The sequence below is a fragment of the Geotrypetes seraphini genome, chromosome 1, assembly GCF_902459505.1.
Source record: "Geotrypetes seraphini chromosome 1, aGeoSer1.1, whole genome shotgun sequence".
NCBI lineage: Eukaryota > Metazoa > Chordata > Amphibia > Gymnophiona > Dermophiidae > Geotrypetes > Geotrypetes seraphini.
In genome coordinates this window covers 376,039,524-376,061,384 of record NC_047084.1, presented here as the reverse complement: position 1 = coordinate 376,061,384, position 21,861 = coordinate 376,039,524, and the positions used below count along the sequence as shown (strand labels likewise).

Here is a 21,861-nt window from a genome sequence, read left to right as displayed (position 1 = left end):
ACCGCAACATCTTTCCCTCACTCCCTCCATTCTTTCATCCTATGGCTCATGCTCCCCTACCTCCTGTCCTCCATTCTATGTCCCAAGTTCATGCCCCCTCCATCCTGCCTTGCATCATTTGTCCAAAATTTGTGCTCCCTCCTGAGTCCCAATGCGCCCCTCTCTCTCCCTCCATTCTATGCCTCAAATATGAGCCTTCCTCCAGCAGGTGTTTACCTTCTGGCCAGCTCCCTCCTCCTTCCTGCTGCAGTTGTTTCTCTGCAAAGCCGTGGGTGGTGGCTCCTATGAGTGTACCGCAGCTGAACTGGAAGCCTTCCCTCTGACATTGGAGGAAGCTCTGCTGTCCAGTGGCATAACAGCAGTTCCAAAGAGGGAAAATCCCTCACTCTGCTACAGCACTATTCTAAAAGGATGCAATGGGGTAGTAGGTGGAGCAAAGGCAGACTATGGGCGTGTCACCAAATTCCACACATAGGAGCCGATATTCAGACTGCGGAAGTAAAACCACGACAAAACCAGAAATTCAATGCTGGCGCCATTCTGGCAAATTGCACTGAATTTCCAGTTTTTTGAAGGGCCGGCTAAGTCCTAACAGCCAAAGATAGACCTGCTTTTTAGGCGACTATCTGACCACTGAACTTAGCCAGTGAGCCGCTGAATATTGGCGATGACCAGCTAATGTTACCAGCCAATCTGCCAAACAGGATAGTCAAGAACTGCATAAATCGTGAGTGGCAATTTGTTTTGTGCAGGCGACATCACTTGCAAACTCATGATGCATATGTTAAAGACTAGAGATTTCCAGTAACATATTGGGCTTCTACAGTGGGGTCTGCTAAGAAAAGAGGGATGGGGATTTTATTTGCTAAGGGGGTGGTGGGATATGCAGGGGCATTTTTTTGTTGGGTGTGGGCACTATAGAAGATCAATGCTATACTTGGGTTAATATGTATACCCCCAATAATAACCGGGGGGGGGGGGGGGGTCTGATCCCTCACTTATTTTACAGCTACAGGAGAGGGAGCTTATCTCAGGAGGAGATTTGAGGATGACTCCTCATTTGGACAATACTGGTTCAAGGGGGATCTGCTGGCTCTAGAGATAGGAGAGTCTTGCACTCCTTTGTGGAGATGCTAAATGTAGTGGATACTTGGCACTTGTTGCATCCCAAGGGGCGGGATTATACAATTTTTTTAAGTGTCCACAGTTCATATCTGTGTATTGACCACATTTTTGTGGATAAGACTCTCCAGTCAACCACACTGGAATCTGGAGTTTCTCTTAAAGTTGAAAAAACAACCAATGTATTAGGGGTTATATTAGATCCTCCCCCCTCCTTGACTCAGAGGAGACATGATAGAGACCTACAAGATCATGAAGGGCATAGAGAGAGTGGAGAGAGACAGATTCTTCAAACTTTCAAAACATAAAAGAACAAGAGGGCATTCGGAAAAATTGGAAGGGGATAGATTCAAAACAAATGCTAGGAAGTTTTTCTTTACTCAGCGGGTGGTGGAGACTTGGAATGCGCTTCCAGAGGATGTAATAGGGCAGAGTACGGTACTGGGGTTTAAGAAAGGATTGGACAATTTCCTGTTGGAAAAGGGGATAGAGGGTGTCAGCCTAGAGGCCTCTGGGAGATTATATCAATCTGACCCTGGCATGGGAAGGCAGATAGACCCTTAGTGCAGGGAAACTGTTTTAAGTAGCCCTGATTGATATATTTTAAGTTTCAAGTAGCCCTGCTTGAATCATGGCTAGCTAAAAGGTGTTAATGTCTGATTAAGAGGGTGCTTAGGACAATGGTGCACAGATCAAGCCAGAGACTTAATCCCATCACCATGCTTACAGGTATCTCACCCTCCTTAGCAATTAAATTAACCATTGTTTCAAACAGTTTACAAATTCTAAACAGAAAGATACTGGGGCATACAGGTTTCTATATTGAGCCAAGGTATAAAAGCCTGCTCTCTGCAACACACAGCTCTCTCTCTTTTTCTATGGAGCTATCAGGAGAGGGGTCTTGGCCCTCTCTCTCTCTTTCTATCTTGCCTCTGACCTCTGTAAGGCAGTGAGACTGCTTGCTCTCTGCTTAAGTGTAATGCTCTCTGCTTAATTGTAATGCTTATAAATATTACTTTTCTGTAAGACTATTTCTATAATATATTCTTTATATAATCACCCCTGGCTGTGCTTCTTATTTGATTCTATCCCTAATGAAACTTCTGTAAAGGAACTGAACCTGGGACCTGGCGTTTGTCAGTACGCCTTTCACTTAACCCCTACCACCTAATATTGTGGGGGCCACTTTCAAACTGACATTTTGGGGGCTCTGTCTCGGTCCTTCCTGATGAATTCATTTGGGTAAGTAGAATTTAAGGTTTTTTTTAATGCACTGTGCAATAGGATTATGTATAGACAGAGTGATATAGAAATCAAAAGTCCTTGGAAAACCCTTAGATTGATTGTACGTTAGACTGGATGACACACTGTTGAAAAGTTCCAGTAATATTGTGGGGTTTTATACTTGGTGAGATTTTATTTCAATTTTTGATTGATAGACAGAGTGAGATAGAAATCAAAAGTCCTTTTGGAACCCTTAAATTGTTTTAGACTGGATGACACAATTGTGAAAAGTTTCAGTAATATTTTGGGTTTTATATTTGGTGAGATTTTACTATCAAAAGTCTTTGTAGTTTACCTGTGCCAGTTTGCATTGTATGATTTGCTATTATATGCTTGCTAGGGTGTTGCATGTAAGAATATTTGAGCTGCTCTGAAGAAAAGCAGGGTTCAAAGTGAAAACAGTCACTCAATTAAGACACGCCACATCTGTACTAACTTTTACTTTTTTTACCTTGTGCTTTTAATTCTATTTCTTGTCAGTCTCTGCCCTGGTGAAAGGCCCAGTGCACACTGGACTGGAACTGGCAGTTGACACCTCTGCTCTTCTATATTTTATCCTGCTAAACTTCTGCCTGTAAATTTCAGGTAGTAACCAGTGTGGGCAAGTGTGGGCATAAGTGTATTATTTATGCCAATGACTCTTGCCTAACACGCTTTACCTCGCTTTTCTACCTATTAACTAAAGTCTCCCTCCTTCATAAGTGGGAGCATTTCAATCTCAAAGGCTACACACAGACAGGGACATTTAGAAGCCCATTCTCTCTCATGAAATATATGAGCAAGGCCCACGAACCAAGGCAGACTTCTGCAGCCTCAAATATGAACCCTTTTGATTTTCAAGAACTCTCAGATATTGTACACAAATATTTTGACAAGAAAGGGGGTCCATATGAGGGTAATTTTCCAGAAAACACATGGCACGATATTCAGAAACAAATGGTTTCTCATTCTCAGGAGTATAGAAAGAAAACAGATAAACGCAAATGCCTTTTCATTCAGGGCTTATGTAGAGGACTTATTAGCCTAAGACAAGATAATACTGACTTGAACACTCAGTGCCATCAGCTGTCCAAAGACTTTGATGAGGCACAAATTAATATATCCATGCTAAGAACCCAAATTGTTCAGGCCACAAATTCCTTTTTAACTGTAAATGAACAATTAGAAGAGGCCAAGGCAGAATTAAAGTATTTAAAGTCAAAATGTGCCTTACAGATTCTGCCGTCTGCACCTGTGCCACCATCACCATATAATCCATGTAGTCAGTTTATAGAGAAACAGAAAACCATTTTTGTAGCAGGTCAGAGAAAGGGTAAACTAGCTACAGATGTAGAACAGGAAGAAGAACCGACAAACGAAAGTGAGGAAAATTCATTACCAGGCCAGAGCAATACCAATAGTACCCCTATAAGTGACACAGCTCCAGTAACTGTAGTGCTGCAGGGACATATGAAAGATAGTGACATTGAAAGAATAGTGGAGAAAGTGGGCCCTATGCCTTTTAACATAAATGAATGGTGCAAATGGGCTACTGACATACTGATTCACTGGGGTCTAGGGAAATACAAAAGGAACAATGCAGATTTTGATAAGCTTATGCACCTAGCCCTGGGTCCACATTATTATAAATTTGGATCTCTTGTTCATCCATACCAATTTGTAAAGATGGGCATCGAACAACTATTTCGCTGCACCTCTTTGCAAGTACTTAGAACTCTTTCACCCCTGCCAAGTGATACACCAGAGCAGTTTGCATATAGAGTGTGGGTAATCAACGCGGTACTTAACGAACATGAACATTGGCCCATTTCCTCAGATTATGGCCAGAGAGAACATAAAGAATTCCTATTAGAATTATTATCTCCCGAGATTACTAAACACCTTCTGTTGTTCTCGGAGGACCCTAAAACTACGCCTTTTGACACTTTACTGCTCAGGATTGGGTCTGTGTGGAAGACCCAGCCAGCTCAAATTATTTCAGTCTCAGAAGCTAGAAGGTGGCGTGCTGAGGGAGCACCCCAATACAAGAACACACCACACACAGGACATAGAGGGCATGTCAGAGGTAGTTACAGAAATGCCTCCACTTACATTCCTTTCCATGAGCTCAGAGCACAGACAGAAGCATTAGAAAAAGAGAAAATGAAATGGGAACAGGATCGTCACACAATGCAGATAGAATTGGACAGGGTAAAAAGTGATTTGACAGCCAGGAAAAACAGTGTTAGTCCATAGGGATGTCCTGACTCTGTATCCGAATGCCAAGGTGACTCAGGCCTTCACAGCCCAGCCAGACTCCTTTCACTTACCTGTGGACTCACTTTTGGAGACGCAGGATAAGGGAAAGAAGTCAGACTCAGAATTCAGCTTGAGGTATGTTGCACCTTTGATTTTGGACACTTCCGATAGCCCCAATGTTAATACTACCATAGAAGGTCAGGATAAATTAACTTTGATTGATACAAGGGCTAGAATCAGTTTCACAGATAGAGCGCCTCCTACTGGAGATCAGAAAAATATGGAAATTTTTGAGATTCAGGGTCTAAATGACAAAGCTTCAAAGTGTGTGTCTATCCCACTAAAGGAACAAATGAAAGACATTGTAGAAACTACTGCCAGCACGAGTGAGAATACAGGCAAAGAAATAGTTGAGGTGGCTGTTCTTGCATTGGGTACAGGAATTCTAAATGCTTCTAAACCTTTGGTTCATGAGGTTATTCCTGTGCAATTAGCCACACAGTGTAGCATGCTAATGCAGAAGCATGATCGTAGTATAACTCACTCAGAGGTTGCAGCTGTTTCACTTTGGGCACAAAACTGTGGGAAAAGGTACACAGAAATTTTGTTTGAGGGCAAAGATCCTGAACCACAAACACAGCAACCAGTACTTCCTCCAGCAACAGAACTGGTGCCTAAGATGGAGGAGAGAGGTCTGAGTGGACCTATCTCTTTAGCATGTGGCTCTCCAGCTTGGTCACTTGCTAAATCAGAGGGCTCTGTTAGGCTAACTATACACTCTCAGGCCCTAACTAAGACTTCAAAGCCCGTAGTACCAGTGGCAGCCTCTCACTCTGAAATGACTGTGACATTTAACCCTAAATGTGCATTTTTCTCTGTCCTAGACATGACTAATGATTTTCGGAATTTGCCCCTTGCCTCTGAATGCCAGGACACAACAGTGCAGACAAAAGAAGACAAATCTAGCCTGCACCTGACTTCTGCACCGCAGTGCCCACTCCTCCGAGTGCAGTGGGACCCAGGTGGCAGACATGTGGTCCAGGTCGGCCTGAATGGAACATGGACAAAGTTTGCTCTAAGTGACCTTGAGGTTGCTGCTAATTTAAAATGTTTTTTCTTTTTCCTAGCAGCAGTTCGGATATAGCCATCCCAGACCAATTTTGGCACAAAGATATTTCTAGTGTTTTCCAAGGTTCCTCTTTATCACTGCAGAGATAAAGATGTTCCAAAGAAGATATTAGCTTTATGCCTTTTCTGAATATGAGATGGCATTATTTGTACTACTCAGGTGTTCATCTTTGCTGTGTTTTTCTATAACAATGTGTTTATTTGCAGAGTTAAATTCAGCCCTGAACACTTGACAGATGGAAGAATAATGCCGACGCCTCAAAATTTGTGTTTTATGTTGTCTGTGCTATGTGGTCTGTCTTTTTGTCTATTTGTTTTAGTTTAGGGGGTACCCCAGGATACATAACATTGGCCATTTCTAGAGCTCTTTTCCCCAATTTTTTTTAACTAGCCCAATTGCGCAATGTTCTTTTTTTCCCTATAATTTGCATATGCTAAATGTAGCTTAGTTAGGGGTTATATTTTTAAGAAAAGGTTTTATTCTATATCTATACCATGTTTATTCTATGCTCCTCATTAGATTCAGTACACATTTCTGACATAATTTTTTTTATATATACATTCAGTACAGAATTATGGTTTCTCTGAATTGCCATAAGTTATATGCAGCACACAAAAACATATATTTTTGGAATGTCTGATTAAGAACCTTAAGTACCTGATTATTGTCTGTCTTTTGCCATAACTATAACAAGTAAATGCATTAATATTGTTACATGTTGCCACATTCAGTACAGGCAACTAGTCTCTCTCTCTCTCTCTCTCTCTATGCATTCAGTACAGGCAACCTGGTTTCTCTCTCTCTACATTCAGTACAGGCAACATGTTTTCTCTTCCATTTTCTATCTCTTATTTGGATCACACTGGAGTACAGCTGCTGAATGATATCGGGACTCTTTTCAAATCCCTCCCTGTATGCACAGACATCATTTCATCTCAAGGGCGAACACCACCAGTTTCCAGTGACTTGACTGATCCTGTGCAAACATCAGATCCTGTGCAAACATCCTTTCATTTCAAGTGTGAACCTCATCAGTTTAAAGAGACTGCCGGTTCCTGCTGGACTAATTCATCTTCATGCACCCTGACTGCAAAGACTTTTCCACACATGCTGTACACAATGTTTCCTGTTCATCGGATATAGCAACCTTCCTAAGAACGCTTTGCTGTACAATTCCTCCTATTTAACCTATTCTATGGACATTCCAGACTTTACTTCATATGCTGTGTATCCACTACCTCTTGGTATGGGGAATGAGACATTTCAAAAGCTGCTGATCTTTACTGAACTCCATACTTACACTGAACAACTTCAGAAAACCTCCAAAAAAGTGAATCATACTATCACTTTTTAAAATGGACAGATTGCACATAATTTAATACAAGACGCTCATGTCTCAGTTTGGGAACTTTTCTTTGGGTATTCGCCCACTGCAAACCACGTATTTAATGTTTTAATTCACCCTATCATTATCTTAATTATTGTACAAATTTTGTTATGTATTATTATGATTTTTCTTTGCTGTAAAGTGAAACACATGTACATTTCTTTACAACGCTTATCATACAAGCTTCCCTCTAACTTTTAAGGCAGTTATATTTCCAGTATCTTTTCTGACACTTGCTAATTTGGTTCTAATTTGGTTTTAATTTGGCATGGCCTATTGCATTACCATTACCAGGGTCAGATATAATATTATCCCATATCCCATACTTAGATACTCTCTCTTATGACATCTTGGTACCTTTATACCTGAACCTCCTGAAAAAGCTTCATCCATTATGCAACGTTCACTCGCTCAACGACGGGTAAGATATAGGCATACTGGGATCCCCGCCCAGATTATGGCCTATACGACCTAAGACAGAGGTTTGAACTCGTAATGGGAACTGTTTACAACCTATCTTCATAGCTTGGAGATTCTGCAAGACAGGGGACGTACTGTTGGAGGTAAGCGAGGGTACCACAAGCTTGCCCTCATTTCAAAGAATAAAAATAAAAATAAAAAAATTATGGGAGATGTCAGCCTAGAGGCCTCTGGGAGATTATATCAATCTGACCCTGGCATGGGAAGGCAGATAGACCCTTAGTGCAGGGAAACTGTTTTAAGTAGCCCTGATTGATATATTTTAAGTTTCAAGTAGCCCTGCTTGAATCATGGCTAGCTAAAAGGTGTTAATGTCTGATTAAGAGGGTGCTTAGGACAATGGTGCACAGATCAAGCCAGAGACTTAATCCCATCACCATGCTTACAGGTATCTCACCCTCCTTAGCAATTAAATTAACCATTGTTTCAAACAGTTTACAAATTCTAAACAGAAAGATACTGGGGCATACAGGTTTCTATATTGAGCCAAGGTATAAAAGCCTGCTCTCTGCAACACACAGCTCTCTCTCTTTTTCTATGGAGCTATCAGGAGAGGGTCTTGGCCCTCTCTCTCTCTTTCTATCTTGCCTCTGACCTCTATAAGGCAGTGAGACTGCTTGCTCTCTGCTTAAGTGTAATGCTCTCTGCTTAATTGTAATGCTTATAAATATTACTTTTCTGTAAGACTATTTCTATAATATATTCTTTATATAATCACCCCTGGCTGTGCTTCTTATTTGATTCTATCCCTAATGAAACTTCTGTGAAGGAACTGAACCTGGGACCTGGCGTTTGTCAGTACGCCTTTCACTTAACCCCTACCACCTAATATTGTGGGGGCCACTTTCAAACTGACAGAGGGGTATAGATAGAGGATTATTATGCAGGTCCTGGACCTGTTGGGCCGCCGCGTGAGCGGACTGCTGGGCACAATGGACCTCAGGTCTGACCCGGCAGAGGCATTGCTTATGTATGTATCTTATGTATGTAAATTGCAAATTTATGGAAGAAAACCATGTATGTAATGAGACAATTGATTAGTAAAATCTTATTTTTTTGAACATCACTTTGCATTGGTAGCACAAATGTTAATATCACAACTCAACTATTGTAATTCTTTGTATTCGAACTTAAACTCAAATCTGGGACTGGCTTTCTGCCGTCCTAGAGCACAGAGGATTGCACTGCAGGGACTTTCCCTGCTCTTCCTCTCTTCTGGGTGTCTCTTCTCCTTCTCTTTCTTGCTTTTTATGTGTTTGGGTTAGGCAGTGTCCACCCCAGCTATATACCGTTCTATGTGAGATCTATGTGGGTGGCGGTGAATGGTTTAGGACACATTAGTTGGGAGAGCAGAGTGTGCATTGGTATGATGGCAGAGTGGTTATTCATTTGGTTCTCCTATTTTCTTTTTTGGGATACTAGTGGGACTGTGGAAGTTTAAACTGTTGGGACTGCCGGTGAGGAGGCTTGGGTCTCCTGTTGTCTCTATGGAGGGTGTATTAGTATCCTGGAAGTGGCGCCATTTATGGTGCAGGGTTTCTCAGGGGGGATGGGAGGGAAGTGGGGGGGTGGTGGTGCTGTGAGTCTTTTTGTTGGTAGATTGGGTAAGGGAAGGGGAGGGGGTTTGGGGTGGGGTTTTCCCATGAGCATAGGGATAGGCAACCCAAGTGGCAGGAATGGGTCTGGGGAGTGCTGGCTGGGACGCCCTCTGGCCGTAACAATGGTGCTATTATTTTTTTCCGGTTTTCATGAGGGAGTTCCACCTTAGTTGGTGATGAACTTTAAATTAACATCATGAATGTAGGAGGTATATACTCTCTGATTAAACGTTCTAAGATCCTACAGTTGTTGAACCGCACTCAGACCACCATAGCTTTTCTGCAGGAAACCAGATTAACATCAGCGGAATACGCCAAGTTACGTACATGGTGGATGGGCTGTCACTTTGAGGCTCCTGTTGTTCATAAAAAGGGGGATGTAGCTTTCTTGATATGGAAAGGTGTGCAGCTGGAGACCGTAACCGGCAGCCTCAAGGCAATGGGTCTTGAGCCACTGGTACAAGAAAACCTCTTGTGAGCCGCTGCGGGCAGCACAAGGAAAAATAATAAAGCGTTTAGATTAAGGACAACACCGCACCAGGTAAGTTTTTCTCCAAAATAAACTTGCACTTTATTCCTCAAAGTAAAAATAAACGGAAAGCTTGTCAGGATGATTCAGCTTATAAACTCAATGTTCCTACGGCGAACTGAATAAGTCACTAGTCTCTGTGGGTGTATCACAATAAAAATAGTCCCAAAACATTCAACAGGAATCTTCCCCAACAGAGTAGAGTTCACATTAGTTCACAGTCCAAAAGCATGTGTAACAAAAGAAAGAAAAAACTCCAAAACTCAAAACAAACAAACTTCAGGATTGCACCAATTCAGCACAAGTCAGTGCAACTGCACCGGCTTCTTCAGCAACGGCGTGCTGGGCAGACAGTGTGCTCCGTGTGGTATTATTCTGCCAAAACTGACCCTCTATCCCACCACATGAATACGGGGTAAACCCCACTGTCTGGTTCTGAGAAACAGTTCACTTTCCCCCCACCAGGGAAAACAACAAACTTCCAAAAAGGGAAAAAAAAACCCCAGTATCAAAAATACAGTTCAAAAGAAAACTTCTTTATTCTTCAGCTGGTTTAGAAATATCCAGCACTTGCAAGCAATTAGAAAAAACAAACTTTCAGTACTCACTACTACAGAGTCAGTCACTTGGCTTTCATACAGCATACCTCCATAGGTTGGGCTTCACTAGGCAAATCAGCATTTGTCTCAGGGTTTACTTCCAGCTCCATGTCATGTGGTTCTTCCAGCAAACCAAGAGGCATGTCTTCACCAGCCTCTATCAACTCCATGGACTCTGGAATTGGGCTGACATTCAGAGCTCTGAGTGCTGTGGCCTGTCCTGCCTCAGTTCCTGCTGCTTCTGATTCTCAAATAGCTTGGCTCTCAGGGATAGCAGTCTGAAGCCCCACCCCAAACCCTCAGGTGGAGATGATTTCCGGTGAATCACCCTAGGCTTCAGTTGGGGATGGGAATCTTGCACTCCTGCTCTCCCGCTCCCTCTACAGGACAAAGAAGGAAAGTCATGAATTGACTGAAATTGAGCTTTAAAAGGGGAAATTTGAGTGGAGCCTGAACTAGACTTGTGCATTGCTCTAGGGACACTCCTAGCAGGCATAGTATGCATACCACAAGACTCACCGGGTGATGCGGGACCGTAATGGACGCTATGTCATAGCTTCTGTTACTATTAATGGTAAGCATTTACTTCTTTGTAATGTTTACGCACCCAATAACCCTAGCAACTGATTAATTATGCAATTACAAAATCAGCTTCTGGCCTTTGGGGAGGTGCCCATGATCGTGGGAGGGGATTTCAATGAGGTTCTAGACCCCGGCTGGACCATTCCTCTGGGGTGAGAAGAGAGACATCTAAATCCATTACGGGCCCTGCTCTGCTTTCCACCAACTTAAACCTGGTGGATGTATGGTGAGTGCTGCACTCATTAGAACGGGACTATTCCCACCTCTCCTGGGCGCATGGCACTCTTTTCCGCATTGACCTCCTTTTGATCTCTTGTCCTCTGCTCCCGGAGGTGAGAGGGGTGGAAATGGTACCCACTGAGATTTCGGACCATGCTTGGGTGCAGTTATGTTGGTGTGGGGGGATTCGGGGGGGCGGAGTAGTTGGAGATTTACTTGCTATTTATATAGAGATGCCTGATTTCAGGAGTATCTGCTTCAGAAATGGAAAGATTATCAACATCATAATCAAGTACATCGAGATGATCCTATCCTCTACTGGGAGGCGGCAAAGGCGGTGTTAAGGGGAGATATCTTAGCTTATGCAGCTCATCAAAAGCGTATGAGGCTCCATGATATCTTACAGTTAGAATGGAGGGTGACTAGTTTGTGGCAGCGGTTTGGAGCTTCAGAAGCATTGCACCATAAGGGGCAATTGCTGGCGGCGCAACATGAGTTAAATGAGCTTTTACATCAGGGGGCTACAAGCCTCGGCTTATAAATTTCAATTATACCGGTTTGCCAATAAAAGCAGCCGCCTCCTGGCTTGGATGACCAATCCTAGGGCAGAACAGATGGGTATTACCATATTACAGGATTCTCACGGGGTATTGCACCATAAACCTAAGGATATTTGTGAAATCAAGGGTCAGTTTTTGGGGTCCCTGTTTGCTTCTCCTGATTCTGATGGCTTGGATGGTGCAGTTTATCTGGACAGTTTGGACTAGCCAAGATTGAATGATCAGGAACTTAGTTCCTTGGAGCTGCCTATTTCTTCTGATGAAGTTGAATGGGGTATTCAGAGTGGCCCTTTGGGGAAGGCACCTGGCCACGAAGGACTGCGGGCTGAGTTTTATAAACTGCTTTCTTATGAGGATTTGCTTGTTAGAGGGATTCCAGCTTTGGGGGCACACTATGCTTATCAACAAATTTGGCATTATGTGGGGTCCCTCCCGGTGGATTCTCCGTCTTGGGAATTTGGGGTCCGATTTGAGGAATTTCTGGAGGCCTCCGTGGAGACCAGAATATTGGTTCCTATTTCCATAAGGGCTTGCTTCAGTTACAAACTCCTGGGAATTTTTCTGGTCTACTACAGCATTGGCAGAGGGATCTCAATTGGAAATTAACACTACCAGTACTGATGAGAGCACTTAAGGGTATACCGGGGGTGGTGAGAAGTGCAGAATTACAAGAGTATCATTACCGTACTATAATGAGGGCTTATGTCCCCCAAAGCCAGGCTTATCATATGGGGAGTATAGATGCACAGCTTTGGAAATTAATACTACCAGTACTGGCCAAGGCACTTAAGGGTGTACCAGGGATGGTGGGAAGTGCTGAATTACAAGAGTGTCATTATCGTACTCTATTTTCTGCCTCTGTCTAAATTAAATTCATTCTTACTATTCAGCCCTCAGTTTCCCTCTTTTCTCTGTGTCCACTCACAGCTTTCCACCCCTTTCCTTCACCCCTCCACTATCTCACTAACTATCTTATTCCCCCCCCCATCCAGCATGTGGGAAAGCAGCAGCAATGGTGAGGAAGTGAGGGCTGGGCACAAGTTCTCCCCACTTCCATCATCTGCCCTGCTCCCTTCTATCTCCCTTCTCCCCATTTCCATCTGCCCTGCCCCTTTCTTCCCACATCCATCATCTGCCCTGCTATGCCTTGCCCCCTTCTCGCTCTCCCTCCACCCCAGGCCCATCACACCAATCACTCTGATTTATTTTTTCTCAAACGGTGGCGGGCCCCCCCCAATCGACGGACTGATCGGCAACGGACCCCCCCTCGACAGAAAGTAAGATAAGCAAGGAACGCAGGTAAGAAAGGCAACAGCAACTGTAGTTTTGCAAGCAGTGCTGCTTGCCCAAAGCTTCCCCTCTGATGCACCTAGGCAGAAACAGGAAGCTGCATCAGAGGGAAGCTTTGGGCAAGCAGCACCGCTTGCAAAATTGCAGATGCTGTTGCCTTTCTTACGCACGTTCCTTGCTTATCTTACTTTCCGTCAATGTGGGGGGACCGTTGCCGAACGGTCCGTCGATGGGGGGGCCACGTTGCCGATCAATGCTGGGGGGGGGGCCCATCGCCGTTAAAAAAAAAACAACAAACATTGTCCATTGTTGAGACCCTCCTTCATTGGGCCCCCCTGACCATTTTGGGTCCTAGGCACGTGCCTACTGGGCTTATCCTTTAATCCGGCCCTGATGAGTAGGGTTATATACACATGTACATCAACTTTTTAACGTGTGTAAATGTTCCCCAACTCTTCTAAAACAATGTGGTATACCACAGTTTGCATGCAGAGCCATAGGCTGGCAACTGGCATGTAATTGCAAAGTAAAAAGGTGAATCTTCACCCTGAAACTAAGTTAAGAACATAAGAATAGCCATACTGGGTCAGACCAATAGTCCATCTAGCCCAATGTCCTGTTTCTAACAGTGGCAAATCTAGGTCACATGAACCCAGAGTAGTAGCAACTTTCCATGCTACTGATCCCAGGACAAATTGTGGCTTCCCCAATGCCTGTCTCAATAGCAGACTATGGACTTTTTGTCCAGGAACTTGCCCAACCCTTTTTCAAACCCAGATATACTAACTGCTGTTACTACATCCTCTGGCAACAAGTTCCAGAGATTAACTGAGTGAAAAAACATTTCCTCCTACTTGTTTTAAAAGTATTTCCATGTAATTTCACTGTGTCCCCTAGTCTTTATACTTTGAACTTTTACTTTTTGAAAGAGTAAAAAACTGATTCAGATGATAATTTTTCTAATTAATAACTTTTGCAAAATCCTAATGGGAGGTTTATCTGGCTTGTTCCAATGTCTGTCAAAACAATGAAAAAATGAAACTCAAAAATGAAAAAAAGAAACAGAGCTTCATATGTCCATGCAAAAATATCCCCCTTGTATATCAAACCCATGAACCTACATGCTTCACCAACAGGCTGTCCCATATTATCAGAAATCTCATAAAATTTTGTGGCTATTATATATCATATATGCATAAATTTTAATTAATTAGCATTGTTTTGCATAATAAAATAGCTTGTCACCCTGTTTTTTATCAGAATATTTCTATTTTTTTTGCTCTTTGTAAAATTTGATAGCTGGGTAATTCAAGCATCTATGTAGGGGAACGAGAGGAAGATGAAGTGGGGAGAAAGTAGGAGGTTCAGATACAGGGAGGCTAGATGAAAAGAGAAAGGGATTGGGGATGATGGAGGGGAGAGGAGAGGAGTTCTAAAATCTTAGGAGAGAAATCCAAAGAGAGAAGAGGTGTCCAACCCTACTCCTCTCTCTATCGTCTCACCCTCTAGACCAGTGGTCTCGCAAACTTTTTCGAGCCAGGGCACACTAAACCTAGTGTCCCCAGCTCGAGATACCCGGAAGCACGATGACATCAGTGCATGCGCAAAGGCCCTTCAAACGAGCCTTGCGCCGAGAGAAGGGCCTGCGCTGGAGAGAAGGGCCGGCAGAGAGAAGAGGTGCCGGCGTTGGGAGATTGCTTACAGGACGTGCCTCTTCGCGAAGGGCACATCCTGTAGACAGTCAGCTGGCGCCGGCATCTCTCCTCTTCCCCCAGTGTACCCATGGCACACCTGAAATCTCAGGAGGCACACTGGTGTGCTGTGGCACACAGTTTGCGATACACTGCTCTAGACCTTATCCCTTTCTCTCCTCCACCTTCCAGTTTTCCTTCAGTCACACATCTCATTAGTTCTCCAGGCTCTCTATCTCTGATTCTCTCCATTTACACAATACCTCTTCATCACAGTCTCTAATCACATTCTTTATCCCTCATAGGCCTGCTCCCAGCCATGTAAGAAATGGTTGCTATTGACCAAGGTACTTCCCTAAGATAAGGGACAAAGACTTTTCTGTTCCTTTATTACTCTGTGTGAGCAGACAAGACTCCTTGAAGGGGCAGAATACTATGATCTAATTGTCTAGCCACAATAGCATGTGATGAGAACACTGATCCACAAAGTTTAATTTGTAGATAAAAAGGAGGTAGAACTGGGGAGACTGCCGGAAGGCCAAGGGCAAGAATAGCAGGAGGAGAGCTGGATTGCGAAGCAGAGTGATTTGATCTCTGTTCTTCTCCAGGTTCAACCCCTTCTCTCCTTTTCCCTGCAGACTGCCTGGAGGGAGGGATGGGCTGGAGCAGAACACCCTTGCCCCTCTAGGTTCTGAAAAGAAGTGGTAGAACTGGATTCCAGGCCATTTCCCCCAGAAATCAAGCCCTGCTAACACAGTTAAGTTACTAATTTTCTCCCATCAAATGCATCATTAAGGGACTAAAGGTTTTCTACTCAGGGGACTATGGAACCTTTTCCAAACTAGTTAGACAAGGCGAAGATACCTGCCTTTCCCACTCCCCACCAACCGGCCAAGAAGATACCCCATTACAGCCAGATAATGAATATTGATCGTGCACAGATTCAAGACACCGACACACATTAAAGGTCTTCATTCTAAACCATTTCTACTTCTGCAATTCTGGCTTACTTTGTGGACTGAAGAAGTTTGATCACGTGACACCTTCCTACCGACTTCTGCACTGGCTGCCGATGGAGGCACGTGTGATATTCAAGTTTGGTTGTTTTTGCTTCAAGGTACTTTACGGCTTAGCCCCTAAATATATAACAGACCTTTTTTCCTTCACAACCAACAGATTCAGGAGAACCTCACATCCGAACTTTGTTTCTCCACTGGTTAGAGGTTGTAAATTTAAAAGTCATCACCAACATCTTCTCTCACATCAAGCAGCATTATGGGGTAAAGACCTGGAACAACTGCTCGTGCCCACAACTTATAGGGAATTCAGGAAACGCCTAAAAACACCTGTTCCTGAAGTACTTAGGAAACCAACCTATACAATCTTAGTCCTCAACAAATGATCTTTAGAACTGTTATTCACTAACTCTGAACTTTGTTTATTCCACTCGATTTGTTATATCTTTTAATCATTGTAAACCGCATAGAACTTCACGGTCCTGCGGTATATAAACTGTTATCATTATTATTTCTGTTCTCCTATGGAACTAGGTACTTACATTCAATGAATTCTTAGCAGCTTCTGCTTCTGAGCGGCTGTCAAAACTGACAAATCCTACAGGCTGAAGAAGAAAAAGTCTAATTTAGACAATGAAGAAAACCAGTGCCTGCATTCTCCTAAACAGTATCTGAGAAATGAATGCCCTCGTAACTTCATTTAAAGCATCACCCTTCCTACCCTGCACTCTGCACATAAACCTAAGGAAAAACACTGATGAGCTAGTAGTCATGCTGAAACAAATTAAGCATTTTTTTAAAAAATTGTTATTTAGAAACCTATATCTATGCTGTTTATAAGAAAGCACTTGTTATTGACTGAGCAACATGTGAATGTGAACTTCCATAGAAGCAAATGCAGAAACTGCAGACCAGGACTACTACTGATCCACAGAAGACCTGAAGACATTAATCCAAGGGCTCCATAAAGTTGAGTAAGTTAAGTGCTCAAATTTTCGACTAGTCAGATAATTTGGAGGCACAAGTTATAGAATAGTGCCAGTTATGTGCCTAAGTTAACTGTTAATTTAGGTGCCAATTTTCTTTAAGTACAAATAATAGCCTTTCAGTCGAGTTAATTCAGTTACCGATTTGTAGTTACACGTGTACCAGCACATAGCGCCTAAATGCAGTAGTGCTTATGAACAAAGGGCGTATGAATATGGGTGGATTACGGGTGTGTCTTGCAGTTGCGCCTCTAGCTTACAGAATGCTATGGCTTCCATACCCAACTGCCAACTTTAGGAGCAAACCAGCCTTTGACATGGCGTTAGGTCAGGGGTGTTCAATATCAGGCCTTGAGGCCTGCAACCTAATCAGATTTTCAGGATTTCCACAATGAATATGTATGAGATCTATTTACATACAATGGAAACAGTGCATGCCAAAGAATCTCATGGATATTGGGAAAATCCTGAAAATCTGACTGGGTTGCGGACTTCAAAGACCGACACTGAGCATCCTGGTGTAAGTGATCATGTCTACAGTTAATCATATAGAATCAATCAACTCCCTAAAAAGACTTTTTAATACCACTTCAAATTTTCTTTGGGGATCTCAGCGATGTCACCCAGAAGCAAACTAAATTTTCTCATTCGCCGGGGATTTATACATCTCTTTACCGATCCCGCTTTCATATGCACTCTCTAAAAGTCTTTAAAGAGCTTACGACTCAAAAGCAGAATTCAAATACTTAATATTGTTTGACTTATATTTAACTTGTAACGGTAGACTGTCCCCGATTCGACAAAGCTAAGTACCTAGTGTAAGTACCTGATTTATTTGGATTTGCATGTCTGAAATTAGGCATGTGCATACCCCACTTTACGATCTGTTCTATAACGGTAATTCTACGCACAGTTGCTGTTATAAAGTTGGCACTTACGCCTTGATTCTATAAATGAAGAAAAAAATTAAGCGCCTAGATCGGCGCGCCTAGCTGATCTAGGCACCTAATTTTCTTAATTAGCTTAATTAGCGCAGATAATTGAAAGGGCCATTAAAAACAAAAAAATAATTTAAAAACAATTAATTAGCTGGTAGGCATCTAACTCGGTAGGCGCCTATCACTTTGAGGTAGGCGTCTACACCGAGGCACCTACCAGAAAGCAGGCATAGTTAAGGGTGGATTTAGGGCAGATTTTGGACATGGTTTGACATAGGCATTGGCAAGCACCTATCTTAGGCACACTTATTTAGGCCATGAAAACCCTCGGGATTCAACGCCACTTAGCAGATGATAGACAACCACAATAAACGGCGCCTAGGAGTTAGGCACCGTTTATAGAATCAGACCCTTAGTGCCCATATTTTCACACCTAATTCTCTGTGCTCATTCTTAAATCTACCCCGAGAGGGCAATTCTTTAAAGGAGTGCCTATCTGGAGTTCACTCTGTAAAAGAAAGTAGGCCGTACTCTCCTTTTTAGAATACTAGTGTAACAGGTAAAATAGATAAATACAATTTAGGTGCAATCGCTTACACTAGTCATTCAGCTGCTGTAAATGCTTAAGCCTAAACTGCTGTCTTCACCTCGTCTAATTCCCAAGTCGAGTGCTGTTTATAGTATGGCGTGTAGTGCCAGGGTCCACACCCAATTTTGGGAACGAGGACTTGTGCCAACTGTAACCTGGTGTAAGACCTCGGGCCCAAATCACTGTGTGAATCTTTAGTGAACGCCCCTGACCCACTCATGGCCACACTCCCTTTTTAGATCGATGGTGAAAAATTTACGCGCATATCTTACAGAATAGCTCCTAGCTATTCTGTTGCCAACTGGTGCCACTTTGTTAGTGGCACTAATTGGCTTATCACTCACTCAGTGTACACAAATTGGGCACATGCAATTTTGAGTACAATTTATCGAATCAGAGGGGAAAATGCATGTAAATTATGGTATTATAGTAAATTGTAACAGGTAACTAACTGTGTGCTCTGTCCAGACTCTGTCCATGTGTATATCCACCTTCAAACTACACACTACCCATTGAATTTAGGCACCATTTAACAGAACAGTGTTTAGATGGCACATCTTACATGCACGTGTGTTAATATGCACACAGACACATATTTAAACCGATATTCTGATCATTTACATGCATTCTTGTTGCCTAAATTTTGGCACCTTAAAGAATTACACCTTGAGGGCTAGATGGAACAAAGTGCACGTTCATTAACATGAGCTAAAGCCACTAATTTGCATTATAGTAAATAACTCCCATTGCATACAAGGAGCCGTATGTTAATGGAAAATTAGGTTCTTATATGGATCATCTTCTTTCTGTTAATACACATAGGAGTCTGTACTCTAGGTGAATATCATCTGGTCACAAACTGTTGCAGAAGTATGTCAGTCAAATATTTCAGTTCCTCCCCCATCACCAGTGGCGTATACTGCCCTCTTCAGTTTATACCAAAGCAATCAAATTAATCTCTACTATAACATAAGAAAGCAGGAGGAGGGGCATTTCTGTTTTGTTACTCATAAAAAAGAATAGTTAGCATCCTGCTGTATACAACAAACACTTATGGAGCTCAGGCGCTCAACAAACTTCTAGCTATATTAGTCATATATGATTACATGTATTGCTAACAGACAGTTCTCGACTATAGGTTTATCAGAGGCAGAAAGCAGGCCGTACAGACTTCTATGTGTATAAGAACATAAGAACTGCCACTGCTGGGTCAGACCAGTGGTCCATTGTACCCAGCAGTCTGCTCCTGTAGTGGTCCTTAGGTCAAAAACCAGTGCCCTAATTGAGTCTAGCCTTACCTGCGTACGTTATGGTTCAGCAGAACTTGTCTAACTTTGTCTTGAATCCTTGAAGGGTGTTTACCCCTATAACAGCCTCCGGAAGAGCGTTCTAGATTTCTACCAATCTCTGGGTGAAGAAGAACTTCCTTATATTTGTACGGAATCTATCCCCTTTTAACTTTAGAGAGTGCCCTCTCGTTCTCTCTACCTTGGAGAGGATGAACAACCTGTTTTTATCTATTAAGTCTATTCCCTTCATTATCTTGAATATTTCAATCATGTCCCCTCTCAGTCTCCTCTTTTCAAGCGAGAAGAGACCCAGTTTCTCTAATCTCTCACTGTACGGCAACTCCTCCAGCCCCTTAACCATTTTAGTCGCTCTTCTCTGGACCCTTTCGAGTAGAACAATGTCCTTCTTCATGTATGGTGACCAGTGCTGGATGCAGTATTCCAGGTGGAGTGTGCCATGGCCCGGTACAGTGGTATGATAACCTTCTCCGATCTGTTTGTGATCCCCTTCTTAATCATTCCTAGCATTTTGTTTGCCCTTTTTCCCGCCGCCACACATTACGCGGACGGCTTCATTGACTTGTCTACCAGTGCTCCCAAGTCTCTTTCCTGGGGGATCTCTCCGACTACTGCATCCTGTATTCGTCTATAAGATTTTTGTTGCTGACATGCATCACCTTACACTTAGCCACGTTAAACCTCATTTGCCATGTTGTGGCCCATTCCTCGAGCATGTTTATGTCACATTGCAGGTTTCTGCAATCCTTCTGTGTCTTCACTACTCTGAATAACTTTGTATTGTCTGCAAATTTAATCACCTCGCTCGTCGTACCAATTTCTAGGTCGTTTATAAATATGTTGAAGAGCACGGGCCCAAGAAACAAACTCAAGATGGCAGCCACCAGTGAATTTGTGCCAAAAACAGCCAGTGGGAGTTCCCCTGAAGTTTAAACAACTCAGGGGAAGAGGTTTAGAGGTGGGGGACCCTAACTCTGACCCCAGAACCCAATAAAAATCAAATTTTTTATAACCCCCCTAGATTTTCCCCATGGGGAATAAAGGGTGCCTGCTTTGTCAGCTTTCCTGCAGCCTGACTGATGGGCGATTTTCTGCCTCAAATCCTTTCCAGAATGGAACTGGAGATCTTAGGGCTGCCAGTTGGACTGGACCCATCTGAGACCTTGACCCGACTGAGACCTCAATCCCAAAGATCCTCACGCTACGACAGGGGTGTGAAAAATGCAGCAAGTTCCCTAGGGACACACACAGGGACCTCACTGCATGCGATCAAGTCTCTGATAAATAAGAAAACGAGCTAGCATCCAGGGGAACGGTCCCCGATCTTCCAAACTGCGCCAAGCAGGCTAGCTCAACAAATGCACATGGGGTTGCCCTGTGAGCAGCAGACCCCCCCATGCGGGATCTGCATCCTCTCCCAGGTAGAGCTAGCCCAAATTGGGAACCTATAGACACCAAAGCCTCTCAAACTGGATTAAAAAAAATACCCGACGATAATAAAAAAACAAAGCAGATCAGAACACACCTTCTCAGTTCGCTTGCAAAAGGAAAAACTGAAGAGGGCACTATACTCCACTGGTGAAGGAGGAGAAACTGAAAGATAGAAACATAGAAGATGACGGAAGAAAAGGGCTACAGCCCATCAAGTCTGCCCACTCTGCTTACCCACCCCCTGTCTATGCCATAATGACCCAATTTCCTTATCTTGACCCTCGTAGGGATCCCACATGGGTATCCCATTTATTCTTAAAGTCTGGCACGCTGTCTGCCTCGATCACCTGCACTGGAAGCTTGTTCCAATGATCAACCACTCTCTCTGTGAAGAAATACTTTCTGGTGTCGCCATGAAATTTTCCACCCCTGAGTTTGAGGGGGTGCCCTCTTGTGGCCGAGGGTCCCTTGAGAAAGAAAATATCATCTTCCACTTCGACACGTCCCGTGAGGTACTTAAATGTTTCGATCATGTCTCCCCTCTCCCTACGTTCCTCAAGAGTGTAGAGCTGCAATTTGTTCAGTCTCTCTTCGTACGAGAGACCCCTGAGCCCCGAGATCATCCTGGTGGCCGTCCGTTGAACCGATTCAATTCTGCGCACATCTTTACTGTAATGTGGCCTCCAGAATTGCACACAGTACTCCAGATGAGGTCTCACCATGGCCCTGTACAATGGCATTATGACTTCAGGCTTTCGGCTGACGAAACTTCTATTGATACAACCCAATATCTGCCTTGCCTTAGATAAAGCCTTCTCCACTTGATTGACCAACTTCCTTCAGAAACAGTTTGAGACCAGAGAATATTCACCAAGAGTACAGACTC

At 43.2% G+C, this 21,861-nt stretch overlaps 1 protein-coding gene across 7 annotated transcripts in view; it reads right to left on the bottom strand.

Annotated features, from left to right (window-relative positions):
- The window catches only part of RBPMS (RNA binding protein, mRNA processing factor), a 572,887-nt gene that overhangs the window by 259,455 nt on the left and 291,571 nt on the right, over positions 1 to 21,861 (bottom strand). For all 7 annotated transcript variants that reach the window (XR_004536566.1, XR_004536565.1, XR_004536564.1 and 4 more), the window contains one exon: positions 16,267 to 16,329. Coding sequence is in view for 4 of the 7 variants with exons in the window: in XM_033915619.1 (XP_033771510.1) it covers positions 16,267 to 16,329 (63 nt within the window). In the remaining 3 variants the exon portion in view is untranslated. The remainder of the gene's footprint in view (positions 1 to 16,266; positions 16,330 to 21,861) is intronic.